This window comes from Ovis canadensis, chromosome 4 (assembly GCF_042477335.2).
Source record: "Ovis canadensis isolate MfBH-ARS-UI-01 breed Bighorn chromosome 4, ARS-UI_OviCan_v2, whole genome shotgun sequence".
NCBI lineage: Eukaryota > Metazoa > Chordata > Mammalia > Artiodactyla > Bovidae > Ovis > Ovis canadensis.
This window is the reverse complement of record NC_091248.1, coordinates 26865160-26889902: the sequence shown is the minus strand read 5'-3', so window position 1 is coordinate 26889902 and position 24743 is coordinate 26865160. Positions and strand designations below refer to the sequence as shown.

The following is a 24743-nucleotide window of genomic DNA, read 5'->3' as shown; positions in this document are numbered from 1 at the left end:
TCTATTTCTTTGATTAAAGAAGCTTCGTATCCTATTGCTATTTTATCTTTTGGTTCTATACTAAATTGTTCTTGCTAAACCTGAAACCGTATTTACTTGACTCTGCAAATGAAGGAAATCCAGTCATTAACTTCAGTGTAATAATTCCTAATTTCTGAAAGATCATTATTATTGCCATTCTGAAGTCTCTCTTTCAAAGTAAAATAACTGCAATTTCCTCCTAGCTCTCATTCTCTGTAATTGTCTTTCTGCCTGTACACTGACATCTCTCCAGGTTCTCAAATTTCTCTCTTAAATTGCAGTGTCCAGACATACACACAATTCCTGGAGGCCACTGAGCATGATGAACAACAAGGATGACGCAGCATACTCAGACTCTGCTTCCACACACAGAGACTGTTATCGTGAAGACTTTGACTTTGGTGGCATTTGTGTATGCAAGTAAGCTCAGGATATTTCGTACAGAGCAGTGGCTTTCCACACTGGGTTACACATTAGAACCCCCTGTTTCCCCTACAAAAAAAAAATCAGAGACGCCTTGACTGAAAGGGAAAGCAGTGGCTGGCCTCCATGTTGAAACTGTATATAGCACTGGGAATCCTAGGAGTCTTTAGAAACCAGTCTGAAATGATCTGAACTGTAAACATCATTCTAAGTGTCAATGGCGCTGGGAGGGAAGGTAGCTGAACAGTTGGGGGCTGGTTGTTCCCAGAGAGCTTCCACTTGTGGTATGATTAGTTCCTACAAACCTTAAAAGGACTCTAATTCCAGACCTGTTTTGTGTGTGTGTGTGTATGCACGCGTGCGTGCGTGTGTGTGTGTGTGTGTCTGTGATTCTGTACATTAATTCATCTTCTGTTTATACATATTTTTAGAACTAATAGGTACTTGATGAATCCCAGTGATGTTAATGAACAGAAATGTAGCAAGACTGGCAAGTACATGATCTCAAGATACCTTGCTGAAAGTTCTGATTTAGAGACATAAAACTCTGCACTTATTCTTAACCCTGTAGTTACAACTATGAGCAATTATAAAGGCCTAAGCTAGGTATATAAAATTCACTTCTATATCACATCAATTTGTTAAACATCATGAATAACTCGATAAAATCTGAAGTTAAATTTAAGGTCTGATGATGGCACAGCACTTTTTAAACCTAAGAGTTGAATGATTTGATTTTCCTTTAAGAGCTTGAGGAAACAGCAACCCACTCCAGTACTCTTGCCTAGAAAATCCCATGGACAGAGGAGCTTGGTGCAGGCTACTGTCCATGGGGTCGCAAAGAGTTGGGCATGACTGAGCAACTTCACTTCACTTCACCATGTCTAAGGGAATGAACATAAATACGTGCCTAGGAAGAGACCTAACCTATAATAGGATCTTGAAAAATATTTTTTAAAAAATGAATCCAAGAATGCCAATTGCATTTACTTGGTAATATCTATAACCTGCTAGGAAGTTTTCAATCGTATCAAGAAAATACCCTGTAAAGTCATTTGATGAGAAGGCAGCGTTAGATCACATTAATTTTTTAACTCTCCTTTTAGTGAATAACAGGATTAGGGTGTCTACAATATATGCAATTCTCACCTCTAAGTACAATTCTGGCTTTGTTATCCATTTCAGTCATCAAAATTATTTTCATAAATGTAAGTCACTAAGAAGTGTTTTGATTTTTTTTTTTTACTTTGCCAGTCTCCTTCTTAATACCCAAACTACCTGCAATTCTGTTAAAATTTGTTATCTTTCATTTCATTTTTCCATTTACTAGTGTTTTCTCTAATTAATCTCAAGCATCCTGAGGACAAGATGTGCACTTTACTGTCTTTATTATACTATTATTTATCGGAAACTCTAGATATAGTGTTTTAAAACATGTTGCCGTTCTCTCTCGTTATTTATCACTCCCATCCTAAACAGGCTTTAGAATAAAGTGTGGGTTTACTACAGAACCCCATAAACACCTGGAAGTTTAAAAGTTACATATTCTTCTAATTCTTTTATCTTGTTGGAAAATGGAAATTACTTTTCTGGTTAGTCAGCAAATAACATAAATTACATGGACTGATACAGAATTTCATAAATCTCAAAATTAAATTGGATTGAATTTGACATTTACAGAGGAAAGTGGACAATGTTGTACCCCCCAAAACTGCTACAACAAAGTGTTTCCATTGTTATCCTGTTCCTTCTTCTCATTATCTCTTTATTTTGAAAATACTCAACATCTTTTAAGTAAACAGAAACTCTTAAAAGTTCTTTGTCCCAACTTGCAAATCCACTTTCAATGAGGCAAGAATAGTTCTTGCCATTTCATCATCTTATCTACCTTCTTGACTAACATCTGATACTTTTAAATAGCCTCCCAAAAGGGTAAAAAAAAGAATAGTGACTTTTTAAATAACTTACTATGTGCCCAACACTGTACATTCCTTAAAAACTGTCTGATATTACTATACCATGTTAACTTGAGGAAACTGAGGCTCAGAAACTTTCCTCAAGGTCAATTAGTTATGTTCCTGAGGCTACACATTTAACATAGCCCATGGCCCAAGCTCTTTCCTCTATGCTATGCAGTTTGCCGTCTACAGAACTAAAGCTTTGTAGAAAAATAAATGGAAACACATTCCTTTCATTTCTCTCCAACCAAAAGCCCTGGTGCATAATCCTGTTGTGTTGAGATTCACTCTCTGCATCTTTGAACCTTATCATTCAGTTCACTTTGAAGACTTGTGCCTGCCTGTAGTGAGCTCCAAAGTTCTTGTCCTCTTCTTTTCTCTCATAGTATGCTCACCCTGGGAAAGAGCACAGAAGTCTCCTTCAAAAGGTTTGGCTCACAGGTATGCTGACTGATGTTTCATGTACTCCTTGTTATATAAACCAGAACCAGAGCATATACACCAAAGAATTAATGCACTGTCTTAAAATGGATGAATAAGATACTTGCAAGGCAAAATAAGTATGAAATGCCTCTAGATTTTTGTAGCTTTTCTCTTTTGCATTACCTTTTCAATCTAGTTTTATTGAGCTACCAGTCTTCTCTGAATCTCTACAAAGAATTTTATCTGCTTTCATAGACACAACTTCTGTTATACTCATATTCCATTGGAGGATTTAATATTTTATTAAGATTCATAATTACAATATTAAGTACAACTGACAGGATTCTGCCTCTTCTGGTGATTCTAGAGGGACAAGAAGCATGTAGACATATTAGAGCCTTGAATACTCAGGAGGGCTGTAGATCTCAGTATAGTTTTTACAAAGGAACAGACAGTATCTGTTATAGGAAAGACCAATAAAAGAAACTTGGTTTTGAAATTACTTGGGCCTGGCTTCAAGTCTCAGCTCTTGTTGGCAAATTACTTTTCAGATCTAAGTTTCACTTTCATATCCATAAAGTGAGGATAAAAATAGTTCCTTAGAGTAACCAGGTTTTCATGACATTTAGTTAGATGGTGCCTGCAGAATATTCAATACAAGGGCAGGCACATGGCAGATACTCAAAATAAGTGACCGCTGCTGCTGGTGATGGTACTTATACCACATTAGCAATAGGGTAAAGCTTCACCAAATCTTGTAACCAGACATTTGTTTGCTTTTGGTCTCACAAATATAATGTCCTAGAAACCCTGGCCACACAAATCTTTTAAAAGCAAACCATCATTTTTGAAGTGAAACTTTTATACTTCCTTAACTTGCTCCTCTTCTTGTGTTCTCAGTTTTGGAGTAGGTACTAGCTTCTACCCAAGATCAAGCAAACTTCCAGGTCTCTATTCTCACTTATTGACTCCCCTCCTTCCCTAATGGTCCAAATGAATATCCATCTACTTAGCACGTCCCATGAGGCTGCTGCCTTTAAGACTCTTCTTAATGACTCTTAAGACTCTTAATGCTTCTGTGATGTGCCGTACTTCACCCATAAAACTTGGCTGTTTTTTAATCTGCCTTCTCCCAACAATTTTTTTCAATGGCAAATTCTTTGAGAATGCCAGGTATAATCTATGCCTGTAATTCCAGTGTGGCTCGCACACTGCTTGGCATGTAGTAGGCACCGAATAAATGTTTGCTGAATAAATTAATAGTTTCAGCCCCATCTACACAGCACGGTAGAGCCTGATTTTCCTGTTGATTCTCAGCTTTCAAGTAAGAAATACGGTGAAAGCACAGCTGCAGCTGGGGCCTCAATGACCCTTCTGGGGATTTTCTCTTGTTGTTAGGTTCAGCCATTAGCAGTCATTTTTGCTGAGGCAATGTTTGTTCTGGTAAATTCAGGGAAACTAAATGGTGCTAATCATAAAAATAGCCTTAATTATGCAGTTTTTGTTGGAATTTGTTTACTGGAATTGAATTTGGTTATATATATTTTCAGACTCAGTTCTGTGGGAGGACAGAAGAGAGTTGCTTTTTCTCTGGAGGAGAAAGACCTCAAACTAACACTTTAATGTTTAAAATTCCTCAGTCTGCACCAACCATCCAGATGACTTTCAGCAAAAGCATCCCCGTCCCTGAAAAGGCATCTCTCTTTCCGTGTTCTGTCAGCTGACTTCTGTGTGTCCAGGCTTTGTAATGTTGGGCCATTTGGTCTCTTTTCATGTCACTGGGGATAATAACACCTTCCTCATAACGTTGTTGGGAGAATTTATAGTAGTGATATATCTGAAGTATTAATCACAGTGCCTGCTGCTGCTGCTGCTAAGTCGCTTCAGTTGTGTCTGACTCTGTGCGACCCCATAGATGGCAGCCCACCAGGCTCCCCCGTCCCTGGGATTCTCCAGGCAAGAACACTGGAGTGGGTTGCCATTTCCTTCTCCAATGCAAGAAAGTGAAAAGTGAAAGGGAAGTTGCTCGGTTGTGTCCGACTCTTTGCGACCCCATGGACTGCAGCCCACCAGGCTCCTCTGTCCATGGGATTTTCCAGGCAAGAGTACTGGAGTGGGGTGCCATTGCCTTCTCCAATCACAGTGCCTAGAATATGCTAAATGACTAGATGACTATGATAATCATCAGGACTGTGATTATTGTCTTCAGTTTCTCCAAGACAATGCCACAGAACAGTACAACAAAAAACAGCATGGCTTGGGAGCTGGAGAGACCAGGGAGGGCCCCATGAGAGAAAAAGCAATACCACTGTTGTATGATAGTGGACAAGTCATTTAGCTTGTGTCTTCTGTGATCTTTTCTTCTATAAAATGGTGTGAAAAATGCCAATCTCATAGGTATTGAGAGGATTCAAAGAAATAAAATATGTAAAACATCCAACATGATGTATGGCTCAAGACATATATTCATTTCTCTCATTTATCAAGTCATTCAAAATTTTATCTTTGTTTTCAGAATGTCTTCTGAAATTTTACTCTATTCTTACTGTCTAGTCACCAAATCAAGAAGCATCTAACATCTCTATCTCTATTACTGATAATGCCTCTTGTGTTCCCTGCCTTCAGATGCTCAGCTCCTGAAGGCAGGCAGATTATTAATAATCTGCTCGCAGATTATTCCTCCTAAAATTCTGACCAGATAGATTTAAGATTTGCCTGTACAATCTTCTGTAAGAACTCAAATTCATCTTTAACCCTTCTTAAAATTTTCTAGTAATTGTGGTAGACCGTTCAAAAACTAGAATTAGATTTTATAGAATTGTACAGCTTTCTTTAGCTCCCCCCCCCCCCTCCTTCCTTTTCAAAAGTATACTCCTCAAAAGCTCTTTACTACTATGGTAGGCAGGCTCTAAAATAAGCCCCATTGATCCATTCCTCATGGACTTCTATAACCTTTTCCCTTGAATGGGCACTGCATCTAGAGACTCACTTCTAACAAGCAGGATACAACAAAAGCGATGGGATGTCACTTCTAAGATTGGTTTAGAAAACCCTGTGACTGGCATCTCTTTTGTCCTCTTGCTCTTGAAAGCCAAGCCACAATGTTGTATGTGGTCCTACGGAGAGGCCCGTATCACAAGAAACTGCTGTTTGTGGCCAATAGCCAGGAAGGACATGAGGCCTGCCGAGTTGGAAGTGGATCTCCTGCATTCAGTCAACAGTTATGAGTGGCCTTGGAACAGACCTTCGCCAACTGAGCATGTGTGTGACTGCAGCTGTATCTACAACCTTACTTTTGGCTTTGTGAGACATCTTGAGTCAGAGGTATCCAGCTAAACAGACCTACAGATACTGTAATCTGTGAGTATTTCTTATTTTAAGTTGGTACGTTCTGGTAGTAATTTATTATACAATAGAAAGGGAGGATTCCCTGGTGGCTCAGACGGTAAAAAATCTGCCTGCAATGTGGGAGACCTGGGTTCAGTCCCTGGCTTGGGAAGATCCTCTGGAGGAGGGCATGGCAACCCACTCTAGTATTCTTGCCTGGAGAATCCCATAGACAGAGAAGCCTGGCAGGCTGCAGTCCATGGGGTTGCAAAGAGTCGGACACGACTAGTAACTCAGCCCAGCCCAGCCCAGCTGTAATAAATATAGGAAAACGGGGAAGTCTGGAATCAGGCTGGAATGAAAGCAGGGAAGGTTTTGAAGAGTATGTTAAAGCAGCCTAAACTGCCTTGAAAAGACTGTAGTGGCAGAAAGCTTAGCCACATTATCACCTTCTGAAGCAGGACATAGGAAATACTCCTACTGAACCAAATGAACTAGCCAAGTAGATTTCCAAACAAAGTGTTGAAGGCACTGTCTGCTTTCTTTCTGCTTCTTATAGTAAAATATGATGACTAGAGATCAACTCAGGGAACAGCTGAACAGAAAGGAATCAACAAAACTTGGTGGTTCTCAGAGTCTTGATTCTAAGACTAAGAAATGGCTTCGAAACAAAGATCAAATCCAGGATTCTGTCATGGTCTAAAAATGGAGCAGGGGGTATGAATATAAAAATCTTTTGTTAAGAATTCTGAGCTTAGGAAATTCAAATTTTTTATCAAAGGCGATAAGCAAGTCTGTCACCTACCTTAAACGGAGACACTATCTCTATTTTCCAAGGCTGTTCACTATGTAAAATATCATTGAAAAAATATCGGAAACAAAGGCCATTAGTGCCTCTGCTCACAACACATGCAGAAAAGTCAGAGAGCCCTGGGGGAACTGTTTTCCAATAATACTCATCCTCATTTCTGCACCATCTGGGTATCTGATGAACCTTCCCATGAGTATGGCATTCCCTTGACGACATTAATACGTGTGGCCAAGAGTGGCCAGACAAAATCTATTCAGTCTTTCCCACAGCATATAATTAAAACTACTATTAAAAGAACTCCAAATAGAAGAATGAGACCAACTTGCAGTTCTGAGACTGACTATACTCCCCAGGCTTCCAGACCCTACTGGCTAAACAAATTCCATAAACCATCAAGGTCTACTTTAGAAATACAGGAGCTGTCTCCTTAAGATTCTTCAACTGAGATTTTCACTCGGTCTAAGGTACTAGTGGTATCAGTGTCTTTAGTGCCATACCACTATATCCTCAAATATAGCAGAAGATATCAATGATTTTACAGATGAGGAATGGGACCACAAGGGAGAAATCTACGGGTTAAGGCAATTCTATAATCCATAAAAACCCTGGCCAGTGAGCTGAGGTCAACCTGAATGCTTTCCAGGATAGAAGTGCTATCACTGATTCAGTTCAGTCACTCAGTCGTGTCCAGCTCTTTGTGACCCCATGGACTGTAGTACACCAGGCCACCCTATCCATCACCAGCTCCTGGAGTTTACTCACTCGTGTCCATTAAGTCAGTGATACCATCCAACCAGCTCATTCCCTGTCATCTCCTTCTGCTCTCACCTTCAATCTTTCCCAGCATCAGGGTCTTTTCAAATGTGTCAGTTCTTCACATCAGGTGGCCAAAGTATTAGAGTTTCAGCTCCAGCATTAGTCCTTCCAATGAATATTCACTACTTATTTCCTTTAAGATGGACAGGCTGGATCTTCTTGCAGTCCAAGGGACTCTCAAGAGTCTTCTAAAACACCACAGTTCAAAAGCATCAATTCTTCTGAGCTCAGCTTTCTTTATAGTCCAACTCTCACATCCACACATGACTACCGGAAAAACCACAGCTTTGACTAGATGTATCTTTGTTGGCAAAGTAATGTCTCTGCTTTTTAATATGCTGTCTAGGTTGGTCGTAACTTTTCTTCCAAGGAGCAAGCGTCTTTTAATTTCATGGCTGCAGTCATCATCTGCAGTGGTTTTAGAGTCCAAGAAAATAAAGTCTGCCACTGTTTCTACTGTTTCCCCATCTATTTCCCAAGAAGTGATGGGACCAGATGCCATGATCTTTGTTTTCTGAATGTTGAGCTTCAAGCCAACTTTTTCACTCTCCTCTTTCACTTTCATCAAGAGGCTTTTTAGTTCCTCTTCACTTTCTGCCATAAGGGTGGTGTCATCTGCATATCTGAGGTTATTGATATTTCTCCCAGCAATCTTGTTTCCAGCTTGTGCTTCTTCCAGTCCAGCCTTTCTCATGATGTACTCTGCATGTAAGTTAAATAAGCAGGGTGACAATATACAGCCTTGACGTACTCCTTTCCCAATTTGGAACCAGTTGTTCCATGTCCAGTTCTAACTGTTGCTTCTTGACCTGCATACAGATTTCTCAGGAGGCAGGTCAGGTGGTCTGGTATTCTCATCTCTTGAAGAATTTTCCATAGTTCGTTGTGATCCACACAGTCAACGGCTTTGGCGTAGCTGATAAAGCAGAAGTAGATGTTATTCTGGAACTCTCTTGCTTTTTCAAAGATCCAACAGATGTTGGCAATTTGATCTCTGGTTCCTCTGCCTTTCCTAAATCCAGCTTGAACATCTGGAAGTTCACGGTTCATGTATTGTTGAAGCGTGGCTTGGAGAATTTTGAGCATTACTTTGCTACTGTGTGAGATGAGTGTAATTGTGCGGTAGTTTGAACATTCTTTGGCATTGTCTTTCTTTGGGACTGGAATGAAAACTGACCTTTTCCAGTCCTGTGGCCACTGCTGAGTTTTCCAAATTTGCTGGCATATTGAGTGCAGCACTTTCAGAGCATCATCTTTTAGGATTTGAAATACCTCAATTGGAATTCCATCACCTCCACTAGCTTTGTTTGTAGTGATGTTTCCTAAGGCCCACTTGACTTCGCATTCTAGAATGTCAGGCTCTAGGAGAGTGATCACACCATTATCTGGGTCATGAAGAGCTGTTTTGTATAGTTCTTCTGTGTATTCTTGACACCTTCTGCTTCTGTTAGGGCCATAGCTGTACAATGTCATGAACTTCCGTCCATAGTTCTTCAGGCACTCTATGAGATCTAATGCCTTGAATCTATTTGTCACTTCCACTGTATAATTATAAGGGACTTGAAGTTTAGAACAAACAGTAGTCAATGCCTCAGAAATCTTACAGCCCTGGAGAGAACTGTTCCCAATCATTATTATTATTATTATTATTGGGGTATAGTAGCTTTACAATGTTGTGTTAGTTTCAAAAAACTTCCTAGAAATTTAGCTAATTTTTGAAGTTTTTATAACATTATTCCGTTTACTCTGTTGAAGACTTTCCCACCATTACTCCTTTCATATACTCTGCAGGTAAACTGGTCTTTTTATTTCTTGATTTCACCCAATATTACCCCAGCTTCTTAGTTACAAAAAACATATAAACAATAACAACAAACAAATTCTTGCAAATAAAAGCTGAAACCACAAGTCTCAAACTCACGCTTTTACTTTTGTGTGTCCTTTGTTGTGATGATTCTTTTAGACTCTGGCCTTTTGACAGACTGCTTTGAAAATGATTTAAATTCTTTACCATACATATTTGTTTCCACAGCAAAATACTAAGCTTCTGGGGAGTATAAACTATATTTTTCCATGACTCAATATTTCTAATTCAATTCCTCTTTATAACTGATAGCTACTTACTAAGATATAAATGTCATTATCTTTAAGTCTCTGATGAATATATTCTAAATGAGGAGGGAACCAGTGATCCCTATTTTTCCCACTGATATCCAGAACTAAACAGTCAAGAGACCAAAGTAGACCTCTGTAATTCAAATGTCACACTGCAGTTTCAAACTGGCAGCCTTCCTTGAGTTTCATTTTACTTGCTAAGGAAACAATGAAGCACTTATTCTGTTGCCAGCAGAACTGTGGGAAGAGACTTAAGAGATTTGTATTTTCCTGAATCTTTAATCTGCAGAAGAGAACAACTACACTGACCAAGTGGCACACTATTATTATTTCAATAATTCTTTAATTGTACAACTAATTGAATCTTGGAAAATATGGTGTATTCATAAAAAATTGACTCATATGATTGCAAAAATGCTGATTATCACATAGATCTAGAAATTATAGCTACAGAATCTATAGCAAACAAAAAGTAAGACCAACAAAAATATCATTGATGGTGTTTCTATGGATTAATAATAAATGTACTCTCAAACTTATAATTTCCTTTGAGGGGGAATAATTTTACTCCTCTCCTCATTATGGCTATCTGGTGGTTTGTGACAAAAATTTCTTCTTGAAAAGTGTCTGCAATACCAGCGCTCAAAAGTCTTCCCGACAGTTTTCCTGGCATCTTTAAACTGGGCAGCTCCAGCCTGATTATACCTAACCCTTCCCACAAACTCCCATAGCCCTAGGCCATTTATAGCGCATATTCTCTTCCAGCAGATGCGAGGTTGGGTGGAGAAATTTGCAATCCTAAAGAAGTACTATGAGCAAAACCAATACAATATTGTTAAGTACTTAACTTCCAATTAAAATAAATAAATTTATATTTAAAAAAAAGAAGTACTATGAGAATCCCACTTTGAGACACAAAGTCTTTAAGTCATTTTACAGGACCCTGGAGAGCACGAATCATGTCATATTCATTTTATATGCACATAACTGTTAAATATAAGCAATTGAACATGACAGATTTTAACTTTTTTTTTTTCAACTTAATTTTATTTTATTTATTTATTTTTTTAACTTAATTTTATTTTATTTATTTATTTATTTTTTAAATTTTAAAATCTTTTAATTCTTACATGCGTTCCCAAACATGACCCCCCCTCCCACCTCCCTCCCCACAACATCTCTCTGGGTCATCCCCATGCACCAGCCCCAAGCATGCTGCACCCTACGTCAGACATGGACTGGCGATTCAATTCTTACATGATAGTATACATGTTAGAATTCCCATTCTCCCAAATCATCCCACCCTCTCCCTCTCCCTCTGAGTCCAAAAGTCCGTTATACACATTTGTGTCTTTTTTCCTGTCTTGCATACAGGGTCGTCATTGCCATCTTCCTAAATTCCATATATATGTGTTAGTATACTGTATTGGTGTTTGTCTTTCTGGCTTACTTCACTCTGTATAATTGGCTCCAGTTTCATCCATCTCATCAGAACTGATTCAAATGAATTCTTTTTAACGGCTGAGTAATACTCCATTGTGTATATGTACCACAGCTTTCTTATCCATTCATCTGCTGATGGACATCTAGGTTGTTTCCATGTCCTGGCTATTATAAACAGTGCTGCGATGAACATTGGGGTACATGTGTCTCTTTCAATTCTGGTTTCCTCGGTGTGTATGCCCAGCAGTGGGATTGCTGGGTCATAAGGTAGTTCTATTTGCAATTTTTTAAGGAATCTCCACACTGTTCTCCATAGTGGCTGTACTAGTTTGCATTCCCACCAACAGTGTAGGAGGGTTCCCTTTTCTCCACACCCTCTCCAGCATTTATTGTTTGCAGATTTTTGGATCACAGCCATTCTGACTGGTGTGAAGTGGTACCTCATTGTGGTTTTGCTTTGCATTTCTCTAATAATGAGTGATGTTGAGCATCTTTTCATGTGTTTGTTAGCCATCCGTATGTCTTCTTTGGAGAAATGTCTATTTAGTTCTTTGGCCCATTTTTTGATTGGGTTGTTTATTTTTCTGGAGTTGAGCTGCATAAGTTGCTTGTATATTTTTGAGATTAGTTGTTTGTCAGTTGCTTCATTTGCTATTATTTTCTCCCATTCAGAAGGCTGTCTTTTAACCTTGCTTATATTTTCCTTTGTTGTGCAGAAGCTTTATGACAAACCCACAGCAAACATTATCCTCAATGGTGAAAAATTGAAAGCATTTCCCCTAAAGTCAGGAACAAGACAAGGGTGTCCACTTTCACCACTACTATTCAACATAGTTCTGGAAGTTTTGGACACAGCAATCAGAACAGAAAAAGAAATAAAAGGAATCCAAATTGGAAAAGAAGAAGTAAAACTCTCACTGTTTGCAGATGACATGATCCTCTACATGGAAAACCCTAAAGACTCCACCAGAAAATTACTAGAGCTAATCAATGAATATAGTAAAGTTGCAGGATATAAAATCAACACACCGAAATCCCTTGCATTCCTATACACGAATAATGAGAAAGTAGAAAAAGAAATTAAGGAAACAATTCCATTTACCATTGCAACGAAAAGAATAAAATACTTAGGAATATATCTACCTAAAGAAACTAAAGACCTATATATAGAAAACTATAAAACACTGATGAAAGAAATCAAAGAGGACACTAATAGATGGAGAAATATACCATGTTCATGGATCGGAAGAATCAATATAGTGAAAATGAGTATACTACCCAAAGCAATTTACAAATTCAATGCAATCCCTATCAAGCTATCAGCCACATTTTTCACAGAACTAGAACAAATAATTTCAAGATTTGTATGGAAATACAAAAAACCTCGAATAGCCAAAGCAATCTTGAGAAAGAAGAATGGAACTGGAGGAATCAACTTGCCTGACTTCAGGCTCTACTACAAAGCCACAGTCATCAAGACAGTATGGTACTGGCACAAAGACAGACATATAGATCAATGGAACAAAATAGAAAGCCCAGAGATAAATCCACACACATATGGACACCTTATCTTTGACAGAGGAGGCAAGAATATACAATGGAGTAAAGACAATCTCTTTAACAAGTGGTGCTGGGAAAACTGGTCAACAACTTGTAAAAGAATGAAACTAGATCACTTTCTAACACCGTACACAAAAATAAACTCAAAATGGATTAAAGATCTAAATGTAAGATCAGAAACTATAAAACTCCTAGAGGAGAATATAGGCAAAACACTCTCAGACATAAATCACAGCAGGATCCTCTATGATCCACCTCCCAGAATTCTGGAAATAAAAGCAAAAATAAACAAATGGGATCTAATTAAGATTTTAACTTTTTCATTAAATATTGAGTTCACACAAATAATATTTATGAAATATACAAAAATATAACGAAATAAGGATATAACCACCACAAATGAACTGACAACTTAAGGGGCAGTGCCACTACATTTCAATTATAATCCTCTCTGTGTGCCTCTTGATTCTATAATACTTTAGTCTCTCGCCCTTCAGAAGAATTCTGCTGATTTTTATCATTCTTGTTTTTCTTTAGCTTTACTATATTTTTGTATGACTAAGTAATGTATCAGTAATTTTTACATGATTTTGAACTTCATATAAATGGAGTCATTTATATGAAGTTTGTATCATTTATATTCTTCTGTGCCTTTCTCTTTTTAATTATAGGCTCCTGAAATTCCTGTTATGAATTGCAGAGACATCTTCTGTATGGTATTCCATTGAATATACCTCAATATATTAACCCATTCTCTTTTTGATAGAGATATCAGTTGTATTCAATTCTTTTCAATTATAAGAATGATATTACACTGTGCTTCCACAACAAACTATGGTAAATTCTGAAAGAGATGGGAACACCAGACCACCTGACCTGCCTCCTGAGAAACCTATATGCAGGTAAAGAAGCAACAGTTAGAACTGGTCATGGAACAATGGACTCATTTCAAATTGGGAAAGGAGTATGTCAAGGCTATACATTGTCACCCTGCTTATTTAACTTATACGCAGAGTACATCATGAGAAATGCCAGGCTGGATGAGTCACAAGCTGGAATCAAGACTGCTGGGAGAAATATCAGTAACCTCAGATATGCGGATGACACCACTTTAATGGCAGAAAGTGAAGAGGAACTAAAGAGCCTCTGAATGAATGTAAAAGAGAATGAAAAAGCTAGCTTAAAACTCAATGTTCAAAAAACTGAGATTATGGAATCTGGTCCCATCACTTCATGGCCAATGGATGGGGAAACAATGGAAACAGTGGCAGACTTTATTTTCTTGGTCTCCAAAATCACTGCAGATGGCGACTGCAGCCATGAAATTAAAAGATGCTTGCTCCTTGGAAGAAAAGTTATGACCAACCTAGACAGCATATTAAAAAGCAGAGACAGTACTTTGCCAACAAAGGTCCATCTAGTCAAGACTATGGTTTTTCCAGTGGTCATGTATGGATGTGAGAGTTGGACCATAAAGAAGGCTGAACATTGAAGAATGGATGCTTTCAAACTGTGGTGTTGGAAAAGACTCTTGAGAGTCCCTTAGACAGCAAGGAGATCACACCAATCAATTCTAAAGAAAGTCAACCCACAATATTCATTGGAAGGACTGATGCTGAAGCTGAAGCTCTAATTCTTTGGACACGTGATGCAAGACTCACTGGAAGAGCTGACTCACTGGAAAAGACCCTGAGCTGGGACAGACTGAAGGCAGGAGAAGGGAACGACAGAGGATGAGATGACTGGATGGTATCATGGATTCAATGGACATGAGTTTGAGCAATCTCAGGGAGATAGTGAAGGACAGGGAGGCCTGGTGTGCTGCAGTTCATGGGGTCACAAAAGTCAAACACGACTGAGTGGCTGAACAGCAACAACAGCAACACCTCGTGAATTTAAGAATTTTACTAACGTATTTTTTTAAGAAACATAATTGTTGAGTCAACTTCACTAGATAATGCCAAATCACTTTTCAAAGTGAATTGGCCAATTTATATTTATACAGAGAAGAGTTCCTTTTAGTCCATATTCCCACCAAAACTTAAAATATCCAATTTAAATCAATTTTATAGATGGAAAATAGTATTTCATTTTGGCTTTTAAGTTTTACATTTTGGTTCCTAATATGTTTGAGCATCTTTTCATGTGCTCATTGGCCACTCAGATTTCTCTTTTCCTACAATATGATGATTTAAGTCAATAGTCTATATGTAGACTTTTCTCACTGGCTCATAGAGGACTTTTTATACAGGTTTCTTTCAGTTTTTTATTTTTTCAAATATTTTCTTCAAGCTTCTGGTATGTCTTTTTGTTTTCACAGAAGTAGTCTCTTGATAAGAAGAAGTTATTAATGGTAATGCACTCAATTTTCTCAATTGTTTCCTTTATGGATTTGCTTAAGTGTCTCATGTAAGGAACCATTTCTTACACTGAAGTCATAAAGATATTATTCTATACTGAATCCTAAATTTTACAGCTTTTCTTTTCACATTTGAGTAATAATTTATCTGGAATGAACTTTTAAGCTCAGATTGAGATAAGGATTGCAATTTTACCATTTACCCTTCATTGAAAAGCCTAATATTTCTCAGCTCATCTAGAGTGTTATCTGTGTCACAAACAAATTTTCTATGTGGGAGGGTCTGTTTCTGAGCTAATTGACCAACTTGTCCATTCTTCTGTCCTAGGTTCTAACTTGCTACAGTTTAATAATAAATATCTCTTAATATAATATAGTAAATATCTCTTAATAATAAATACCATGTGAAATATCATGGTTATTTCTGGTGCATTATTCTTTCATATACATATTTGAGCATCAGGTTATCCAATTCCATCTAAAAGTTCCTTAGAATCATTTTTATTTCAATCATATTGAATATATAAATTAACTTATAGAAAATTGACTGAATTAAGCTATTGAGTCTCCTAGTCCATGAACAAGAAGGTTTTTTGTCTTTCTATACAAGCTTTCTTTAATAAAGTTCAATAAAATGTATTTTTTCTCCATGAAGGTCATACTTATCCTTTGTTAGGCATGTTCTTGCCTTTAACAAGGTAAATAGCTTACAAATTACATTTTCTCTATGTAGATACAGTGAAATAGGTGTTATATTTTATATTAATTCTGTATCCAGCAAATTCTCTGAAATCATATATTACTTCTATCTGTAATGTATCCTCTGTATATATATTTGAGGTTTACCAAACAGACAATCACTTGGTAATAATAACTCTTACGATAACTCTTGGTAATGGTAACTCTTATGTCTTTCTTTCTAATTTATTTCTTTAATTATTTCTTCATGCCTTTCCATACAATGTCAGATGCAATAGTGACTGATTTTCCAGTGTTAAACCATACTTTCATTATTGGCTAAACTCAACTTGGCCATGATATCTTTTTTATGTTATTGAATACGGTTTGCTACTATTTTGTTTACAATTTTTCGTATTATTTTGAGTAGGGAAGAACTTTATTCTTTTGAATAGGAATAACTTACACATCTTTTTCATCATTATCTGGTGTTGGTACCAAGGCCATATACCTCATTATATACATTTCACACTCTAAAGGTTTGACTATATTCCTGGTATCAGGAAAGATTTCTATGATTGAAGGATATTTCTAAGTTCATACAATGGGCAGGAGAAGATCAATGCAGTATAGATCTTGGTATCACTTAGGCCATTTCGACTATTCTATTTCTACTACTTGTTTATTCATTTATGACTAAAAAGCAGTCATGTCAGTATGAGTCACCAGGCTGCTATTTCCAAGGTCCCAAAGGTTTTCAAGGAATGAAATACGCATTAATTATTTTTTTTCTTGGCTTTATATGCAGAAGATTTTGGTGCAATGTGATAAAGATAAGGTCTTCTTGTAAATTCATAGTCTCCCAAAACAGTTAAAATGTGATAGCCAAAGCCCACAGAAAGGTGCTAACCCTCAAAGTGCCAAAGACAAGCACAGCAGCTTCCTTCAGTCCTTTCCCTACCTTCAGTCTCTAACCTATTCCCAGTCAGATTCTTTTGTCCCTGTATTCTGTGCCATTTCCCCTTCACTATTTCAGTTATGTTCCTAACTGAACGTCATTCTCCTCATTTGACTCTTCTCGCCACTCTTCACCTTAATATCATTTGAGTGATTCAATTCGATTCAATGTCCTGGCTTCCTCTAACTGCCCAGTGTTGCGCTCACCCCTGCCTGTATTCAAAGTCAAGCAGCTACTGAAAGCTGCCATTGCAGAGATTACAAACTAGCAGCAGATAAAGAGTGGTAGAGAAAGCTATACAAGGTGCTACTGACTGGATAAAAACTGGCCCTCAGCCCAGCTGAGACAGCCCAGGAAAGCTTTTGGAGGAATGGATGAAACCTAAACGGAGTTCTGAAAGGTGAACAGGATTAACAAGAGCAACAAAGAGTGCAAGGAATGGCATTCAAGGTAGAGAAAACAGGAGACCCCAAAGCATGGGGAACCACAGGATCCCTGTGGCCCACTGGAAAGTTAGTTTCCCAGGATAATAAGGCTGAACTCTTACTGTGCATTTTAGCATTTTTGAGCTTTTTGGTAAAAAATTATATTCAACTCATAAATGTTTATAAAGTTGGAAAAATACTGTCATTTGTGTTTGTTTTTATGGCACTTGTGTGTAACATTGCTAACTCTGCAATTCATCACTGAACTGTTCTAGAATGGTTTCTAGAAAGTACAAAGTCTGTAATCTGAGAGAAATTTAATTTAAATTTAATTTAAATTCTATCTGACATTTTGTATCTGGCTCATGAATTCATATCACAATGTGGTAGTTGGAAAAAAATGAGAAAACATATTCAAATCACCTGAATTATAATAAATAAAAATAAACCCCAAAGATGAGATACAAAAAGATGGCATTATTTAGGCAAAGTTTTCTGTTCTAACTTCTAATTTCCCTTCACATGCTACATCTTCCTGTCTCTGCTCAATGTTATAAATACCAACGTTTCTACATACAAGTACTATTACTAGAGAGGACCTTTCAAGTAGAGCAGTATGCCACCTCTTGAGCATAGTGTATTTGTTTGTGTGTGTGCTTGTGTGTACATGTGTGCATTGCTTAGGTAAGACCAAAAATGAACACAATCTTTAACTGAATGTCTTCCAAGTACCTTATGATTCTGAATTTCAATGATAATGACCACTAGTAGAGATCTGGGATCATAAACCAAAGGGTATGATTAAATATAATAATTTTAAAAGTCCAGTCAAATAGGAGTCTGCATACAAGTTGAAAGGTTTTGTATTTCTTCTATTTTTCTGGCTCTTCTAATCACCATAAAGCAATCTCTCTTTCATTTGTCTTTTTGTGTGTGTATGTGTTCCCCATCCTAAACACCCCTCCCACCTCCCTCCCCATCCCATCCCTCTGGGTCATCCCAGTGCACCAGCCCTGAGCACCTTGTCTCATGCATCGAACCTGGACTGGCGATTCATTTCACATGTGATAATATACATGTTTCAATGCCATTCTCCCAAATCATCCCACCCTCGCCCTCTCCACAGAGTCCAAAAGACTGTTCTATACATCTGTGTCTCTTTTGCTGTCTCACATATAGGGTTATTGTTACCATCTTTCTAAATTCCATATATATGCATTAGTATACTGTATTGGTATTTTTCTTTCTGGCTTACTTCACTCTGTATAATCGGCTCCAGTTTCATCCACCTCATTAGAACTGATTCAATCTCCCTTTTAAATACACCTGACTTCCCATTTCTAAGTTACTCTTATCACTGTTACTGGCAGCTAAAGATAGTGAATCACAATAAACTGTGGAAAATTCTGAAAGAGATGGGAATACCAGACCACCTGACCTTCCTCCTGAGAAATCTGTATGCAGATCAGGAAGCAACAGTTAGAACTGAACATGGAACAACAGACTGGTTCCAACTAGGAAAACAAGTACATCAAGGCTGTATATTGTCACCCTGCTTATTTAACTGACATGCAGAGTACATCATAAGAAACGCTGGACTGGAAGAAACACAAGCTGGAATCAAGACTGCTGGGAGAAATATCAACAACCTCAGATATGCAGGTGAAACCACCCTTAAGGCAGAAAGTGAAGAGGAACTAAAAACCTCTTGACGAAAGTGAAAGAGGAGAGCGAAAAAGTTGGCCTAAAGCTCAACATTCAGAAAACGAAGATCATGGCATCTGGTCCCATCACTTCTTGGGAAATAGATGGGGAAACAGTGGAAACAGTGGCAGACTTTATTTTTGGGGGCTCCAAAATCACTGCAGATGATGACTACTGCCATGAAATTAAAAGATGCTTACTCCTTGGAAGAAAAGTTATGACCAACCTAGATAGCATATTAAAAAGCAGAGACATTACTTTGCCAACAAAGGTCCGTCTAGTCAAGGCTATGGTTTTTCCAGTAGTCATGTATGGATGTGAGAGTTGGACTGTGAAGAAAGCTGAGTGCTGAAGAATTGATGCTTTTGAACTGTGGTGTTGGAGAAGACTCTTGAGAGTCCCTTGAACTGCAAGGAGATCCAACCAGTCCATTCTAAGATCAGTCCTGGGTGTTCTTTGGAAGGAATGATGCTAAGGCTGAAACTCCAGTACTTTGGCCACCTCATGCGAAGAGTTGACTCATTGGAAAAGACTCTGGTGCTGGGAGGGATTGGGGGCAGGAGGAGAAGGGGATGACAGAGGATGAGATGGCTGGATGGCATCACGGACTCGATGGACGTGAGTTTGAGTGAACTCTGGGAGTCGGTGATGGACAGGGAGGCCTGGCGTGCTGCAATTCATGGGGTCGCAAAGAGTTGGACACGATTGAGCGGCTGAATTGAACTGAACTGAACGGAAAGATAGTGAGAATTGTTTCATTATTTAAAGTATAAAATATTTTTATACATTTTAGTATGCCTACAATATGTCATGTAAACAAGTACTACTATAGTTGAAAGATATATGCATTTAGTTCTTTTAAAAATTAAGAACTTTACCAAATGATCCTTTCTAAAAAATGATCACTGAATTTAAAGACAATATATTTAAATTGCTGTGTATATTTTATAAACATCATACAGCCCTATTGTTAGTTATCTTTTTCTTTTCCTTTTTATGAATTACAAAATATTTAAAATGTTAGGTGTTAAAAACATCCATGGTGAAATATTAGGAAGTGAGTCCAAACTGCAGAGCCTGTGACTAAAATGTGTGCTATGTTTCAGAATTAAATACTATTTTTTGAGTGATTGTTTTCAAATAGTTATTCAACATACAAAACACATGGTTCTAGAGAAGTTCTTCCGAGCACAGAGCTAGTTAATAAGACACATAGACTTTTTAATTTCACACATGAAGCAGGAAGGTAAAGATAAGCATTATTTTCCACCGAAAAACAAACCTTTAGGAAATAGTTGTTATTGTTATTGCAGTTGCCAGACACTCCTTGCAATTCAGCCACAGTGTTCTAAAATGGTTGACAACAAAAATTAAAAAAGGCTTTTCCCTCCACTAGAGACAGCAGCCTAGTGTACAGGAAGGAGAAACACTGAAGTTCCAGTGCTTACTGTAACATAAATTTTTAAGAACTAAGAAAATACCCCCAAACTCTCAGTTTCTCAACCATGTAACTAGTTATAAAGCCAGTTCATATTGTTAAAAGGCCGTCCATAGTTCCATAGTAACTGCAATCTCTTGTTCCTACAACACAACCTGCTTCCGATCCGGAACAGCATACAGCGTAAGTCAAATTTAATGTTACCCCTTTAATGCTTTTTCACATAAAAATTACATTTCTGTAAACCTTAACTCTTATGCAAACCGTAACTTGCATTATATTCCTGCTTCTAATTATTACATATTAACACAAGCAATAAAAATGCATATCCATGTAGGCAGCTGCTCTAAACTGTATTCAATACTTTAAAAGATTCTAAAAAAATAAGCTAATGTTGTCATAATATAGTTGTAATAATAATAATTTCTAGTAATAAAAACAAATTATGAAAGAAAGATTAAGTTATATTTTAAGAGAAGGAGCCTTGGCTTCTGGAGTGATAATTCATCTTGTTATAAACTACTACACAAAAAGGCTTTGAAATGCCATCTATAATCTAAGACTTCAAAGTCTAATAAATATTATACCTTAATATTTAAAGAAGCAAAAGCAAAATAATCATATAATTTTAAAAGTGTATGTAAAGTAACTCATTTTAATGTGAGCCACCATCATATACGCCCTAATTTTAAAGAGTGGCACAGTACCAGTTCACATTTCATTTCCAATCTAAGCCCACAGTGTTTCGCATTCTATTTTGCTCTTTTTGACAGAAATGGATTCCCAAAATACAGATACATGACTCATGAGACACAAAACACATGCCAGAATTATATCACCTCGCCTGAAAAGGTAAACACTGATAGCTGTGGCATATGAATGGAAATTAAATTTGTTACTGAAAATAAAATCTAGTTGAAAAATTTACTATAACCTTAGAATTTCATGGGATAGTGCTGACTGTCTGAGGGGTGTACTGAAATCCTCCATGGTTACCTTTCAGATTGTTTGTTTGTTTGTTTTACAATAAAAAGAAGAAAGAAAGGAAAATAAATGAATGATAATTTTATAAATCCAGAAGTACAATGCCTTATCACAGATACACTCACATCTACATTTAAAATTTTTCAGTGGTTCAGATATACATCTCCCTCTTCTTTAAAGGATCCTTTCTTTTATTTTTCAGCTGTTAGGCAGAGCCATTTTAACTTTAAAAAAAAATCAGAATGTTTAACAGAGAATGAACAGAAACAGGAATGCAATTCAAACTGAATTGGGCACTCACTTATTTTAAACTCTTCCAGTTTAAATATTTGAAGGAAAAAAAAAACAGAAAATTCAGAAATTTAAATGAAGTTTGGGATTATCTATATATTTTAAATTCTACTGGAGTATGACTTGTAATTTATTAAACTATTAAAACAGATACATATAAGCACACACAATACATGGTAAAGTATTCTTAATCCTCAATATGGTTCTGATAAGAGGCCCACTGTACTTTTACATTTTCAGGATATATTTCCTCACAGTGCAATGCTTTCCATAGGTCAGTTCAAGCAAGCAACTCCCCTCTGTCAATGTGACAGGTTCCAAATTAGAATCAACCTTGGGTTATGTGACCAAAACCAGAGTTATCTGTTTTTCAGTAGACAATTGGAGAAGGAAATGGCACCCCACTGCAGTACTCTTGCCTGGAAAATCCCATGGACAGAGGAGCCTGCTAGGCTACAGTCCATGCGGTGGCAAAGAGTTGGACACAACCAAGTGACTTCATTTTCACTTTTCACTTTCATGTATTGGAGAAGGAAGTGGCAACCCACTCCAGTGTTCTTGCCTGGAGAATCCCAGGGATGCAGGAGCCTGGTGGGCTGCCATCTCTGGGGTCGCACAGAGTCGGATACGACTGAAGTGACTTAGCAGCAGCAGCAGTAGACAATGCTGATCTAAGTGCTGGCTCTGGAAGTTAACTGGATGAACCTGGTCGTTCTGCATTTAATTAGAGGTTTTCCTGGCTGGCCTAGGGAATGTCATGGGGGATATTATCAAATAAAAATGATTCTAACTTTGAAATCCCAAGATGATTCTATAAATGGTAAGAAAAATGAGAAACCAAGTGATTGATTACACAACTCAGGGTTAACAAGGATATGTAAATCAATAAATTATTCAATTACATATGAAATCAATAAATTATTCAAGGACCATCCAAATCGCTCATTGGATAACCAATATTGGTTATTTTCATTATGTATTCTTTTCATTAACACAGAGAGAGAATAAATAAAAAATAAGGACATAACACTCAAATCAATCAACTTACAAACACCTGGAAGCATTAATAAAAAATGTCTAAATCAAGTAAATAAATTGACATGTTTACACAAAAGTGGGTTTTCACTATTTGCAGACCTTTCGTCTCTCTAACACACAGAAAATTATGTGTGTTGGTTGGTTTTAGCTGGGCATGCTTTGGTGAGGCAGTGTGTAACACAAGAAAGGGAGAGGGATGTGTCCAAAAGGAACATGAGAGAGAAACAATGAGAAAGAACTCCTTGACCTTTTCAATAAAGTGAAGGCTACTCGGTGTAGCAAGCATCTGCTTTCTATTTCAACAACTTGCAGGCAGAATAAAAAGTTTACCCTAACACTGAATTCCGGTTTTTTGTAGAATAGTTCTATATTCAGCTATTCTTCCCTCTAAGCCCTATCTTCACAGGCTACTTCTGGATTAAGTATTTACCTATAGTAAAACAGTGAAGTTGCTCAGTCATGTCCGACTCTTTACGACCCCATGGACACCAGGCTCCTCCACCTGGGGGATTTTTTAGTACTGGAGTGGGTTGCCGTTTCCTTCTCCAGGGAATCTTCCCAACCCAGGGATCGATCCCAGGTCTCCTGCATTGTAGACAGACGCTTTACTGTCTGAGCCACCAGGGAAGTCCTCTTCAATCTCCCTATTAATAGAAATTCATAGAACAAAGAATTCCAGAACCTTGGTGTTACAAGAAACTTCATTACCCAAAACAGGAATCGTTCCAGAATCTCTTGTGTCCCAGTTACTCTGTGTGTGCCTAGATACAAGACAGACACATCTGTCTACTCCATTCAAAATCAGCAGTGTGCTGCAAAGAGGCCAGGCTTCGGAGCCAGAAGGACTCTGTTCCCATCCTAAATCTGGCAGCCACTAGCTATACCACTAGAAAAAGCCTCAATTATTACATCTTTAGAAAAAGGAGGGGAAAGGATTCTCTTCTGCTTGTTATAAAGATTATCTGAAATCATGTAGGAAAGGCACGTGGCAGAAGCCTGGCACTGAATATTTACCCTCCTTGCCCCTGAGAATATTTGCTCAGGTGACAATCAACTCTGCTTTCCTTATAAAAACAGGCATGCTGCTGCTGCTTAGTCGCTTCAGTCATGTCTGACTCTGTGTGACCCTATGGACGGTAGCCCACCAGGCTCCACTGTTCATGGGATTCTCTAGGCAGGAATACTGGAGTAGGTTGCCATACTCTCCTTCAGGAGATCTTCCCAACCCAGGGATCAAACGCAGGTCTCCTGTATTGCAGGCAGATTCTTTACTGCTGAGCCACCAGGGAAGTCCCCCGCAAAAGGCATACAAACAAATAAACAAAATCCATATGGTATATTTCTAAGTATAACCATTGAATGACAAATATTCCTTATGCATTTATTCAAATTATTAGAGAAAATCTTACCAAAAAAAAAAAAAAAAAAACTTTAGGTTGAAAGCTTTGGCAGATGAATGTGATCTGTTCTTCAAGATAACTGGAGGAAATATGTAGTATGTGATCTAAAATGTTTAGTTGGGAAGCCTTAATTAAAGAGATATCTGATTTTTCCCTCTTTCCTTGTTAGACCTGATGCTTTATTCCTCATGCTTTATGAATACGAGGAACTGGCCCTGTACTTTTAAGCAAAGACACTGAGGTTCAACGACTGGAAAATTTGGCCTCCTCACCTTCCACCACTTGATGTCACCCGTACTCCCCTGAACCTTAAATTGTTTCTAACAGAGTGAGCAGGTAACAGCCAAATCTGCAATGATTCTACAACCCTAATTCAGGCTTGCAGCCAAAGCAATCAGCGTCTCTGATAAAACGCAAGATACTTGTGCAGAGAACTGAAAAATAGGGAAGATGACAGTTCAAATATTTGAGGAAATCACTGTTTCTGTTTCAAAAAAAATACTTGTCATTTAAAATGAATTCTGAAAGTGAAAAACTAAATCAATTAAATAGAATTTTAAGAAACTAATTC

General features: G+C 37.6%; 1 protein-coding gene across 19 annotated transcripts in view; it reads right to left on the bottom strand.

Moving 5' to 3' along the window:
• PPP1R9A (protein phosphatase 1 regulatory subunit 9A) overlaps nt 1-24743 on the bottom strand; it is a 342780-nt gene that overhangs the window by 71234 nt on the left and 246803 nt on the right. For 10 of the 19 annotated variants that reach the window (XM_069587435.1, XM_069587437.1, XM_069587442.1 and 7 more), the window contains exon 7: nt 20304-20369. The exons of the other annotated variants lie outside the window; for them this stretch is intronic. In XM_069587435.1, the coding sequence (XP_069443536.1) occupies nt 20304-20369 (66 nt within the window). The remainder of the gene's footprint in view (nt 1-20303; nt 20370-24743) is intronic. 19 annotated transcript variants of the gene reach the window in all.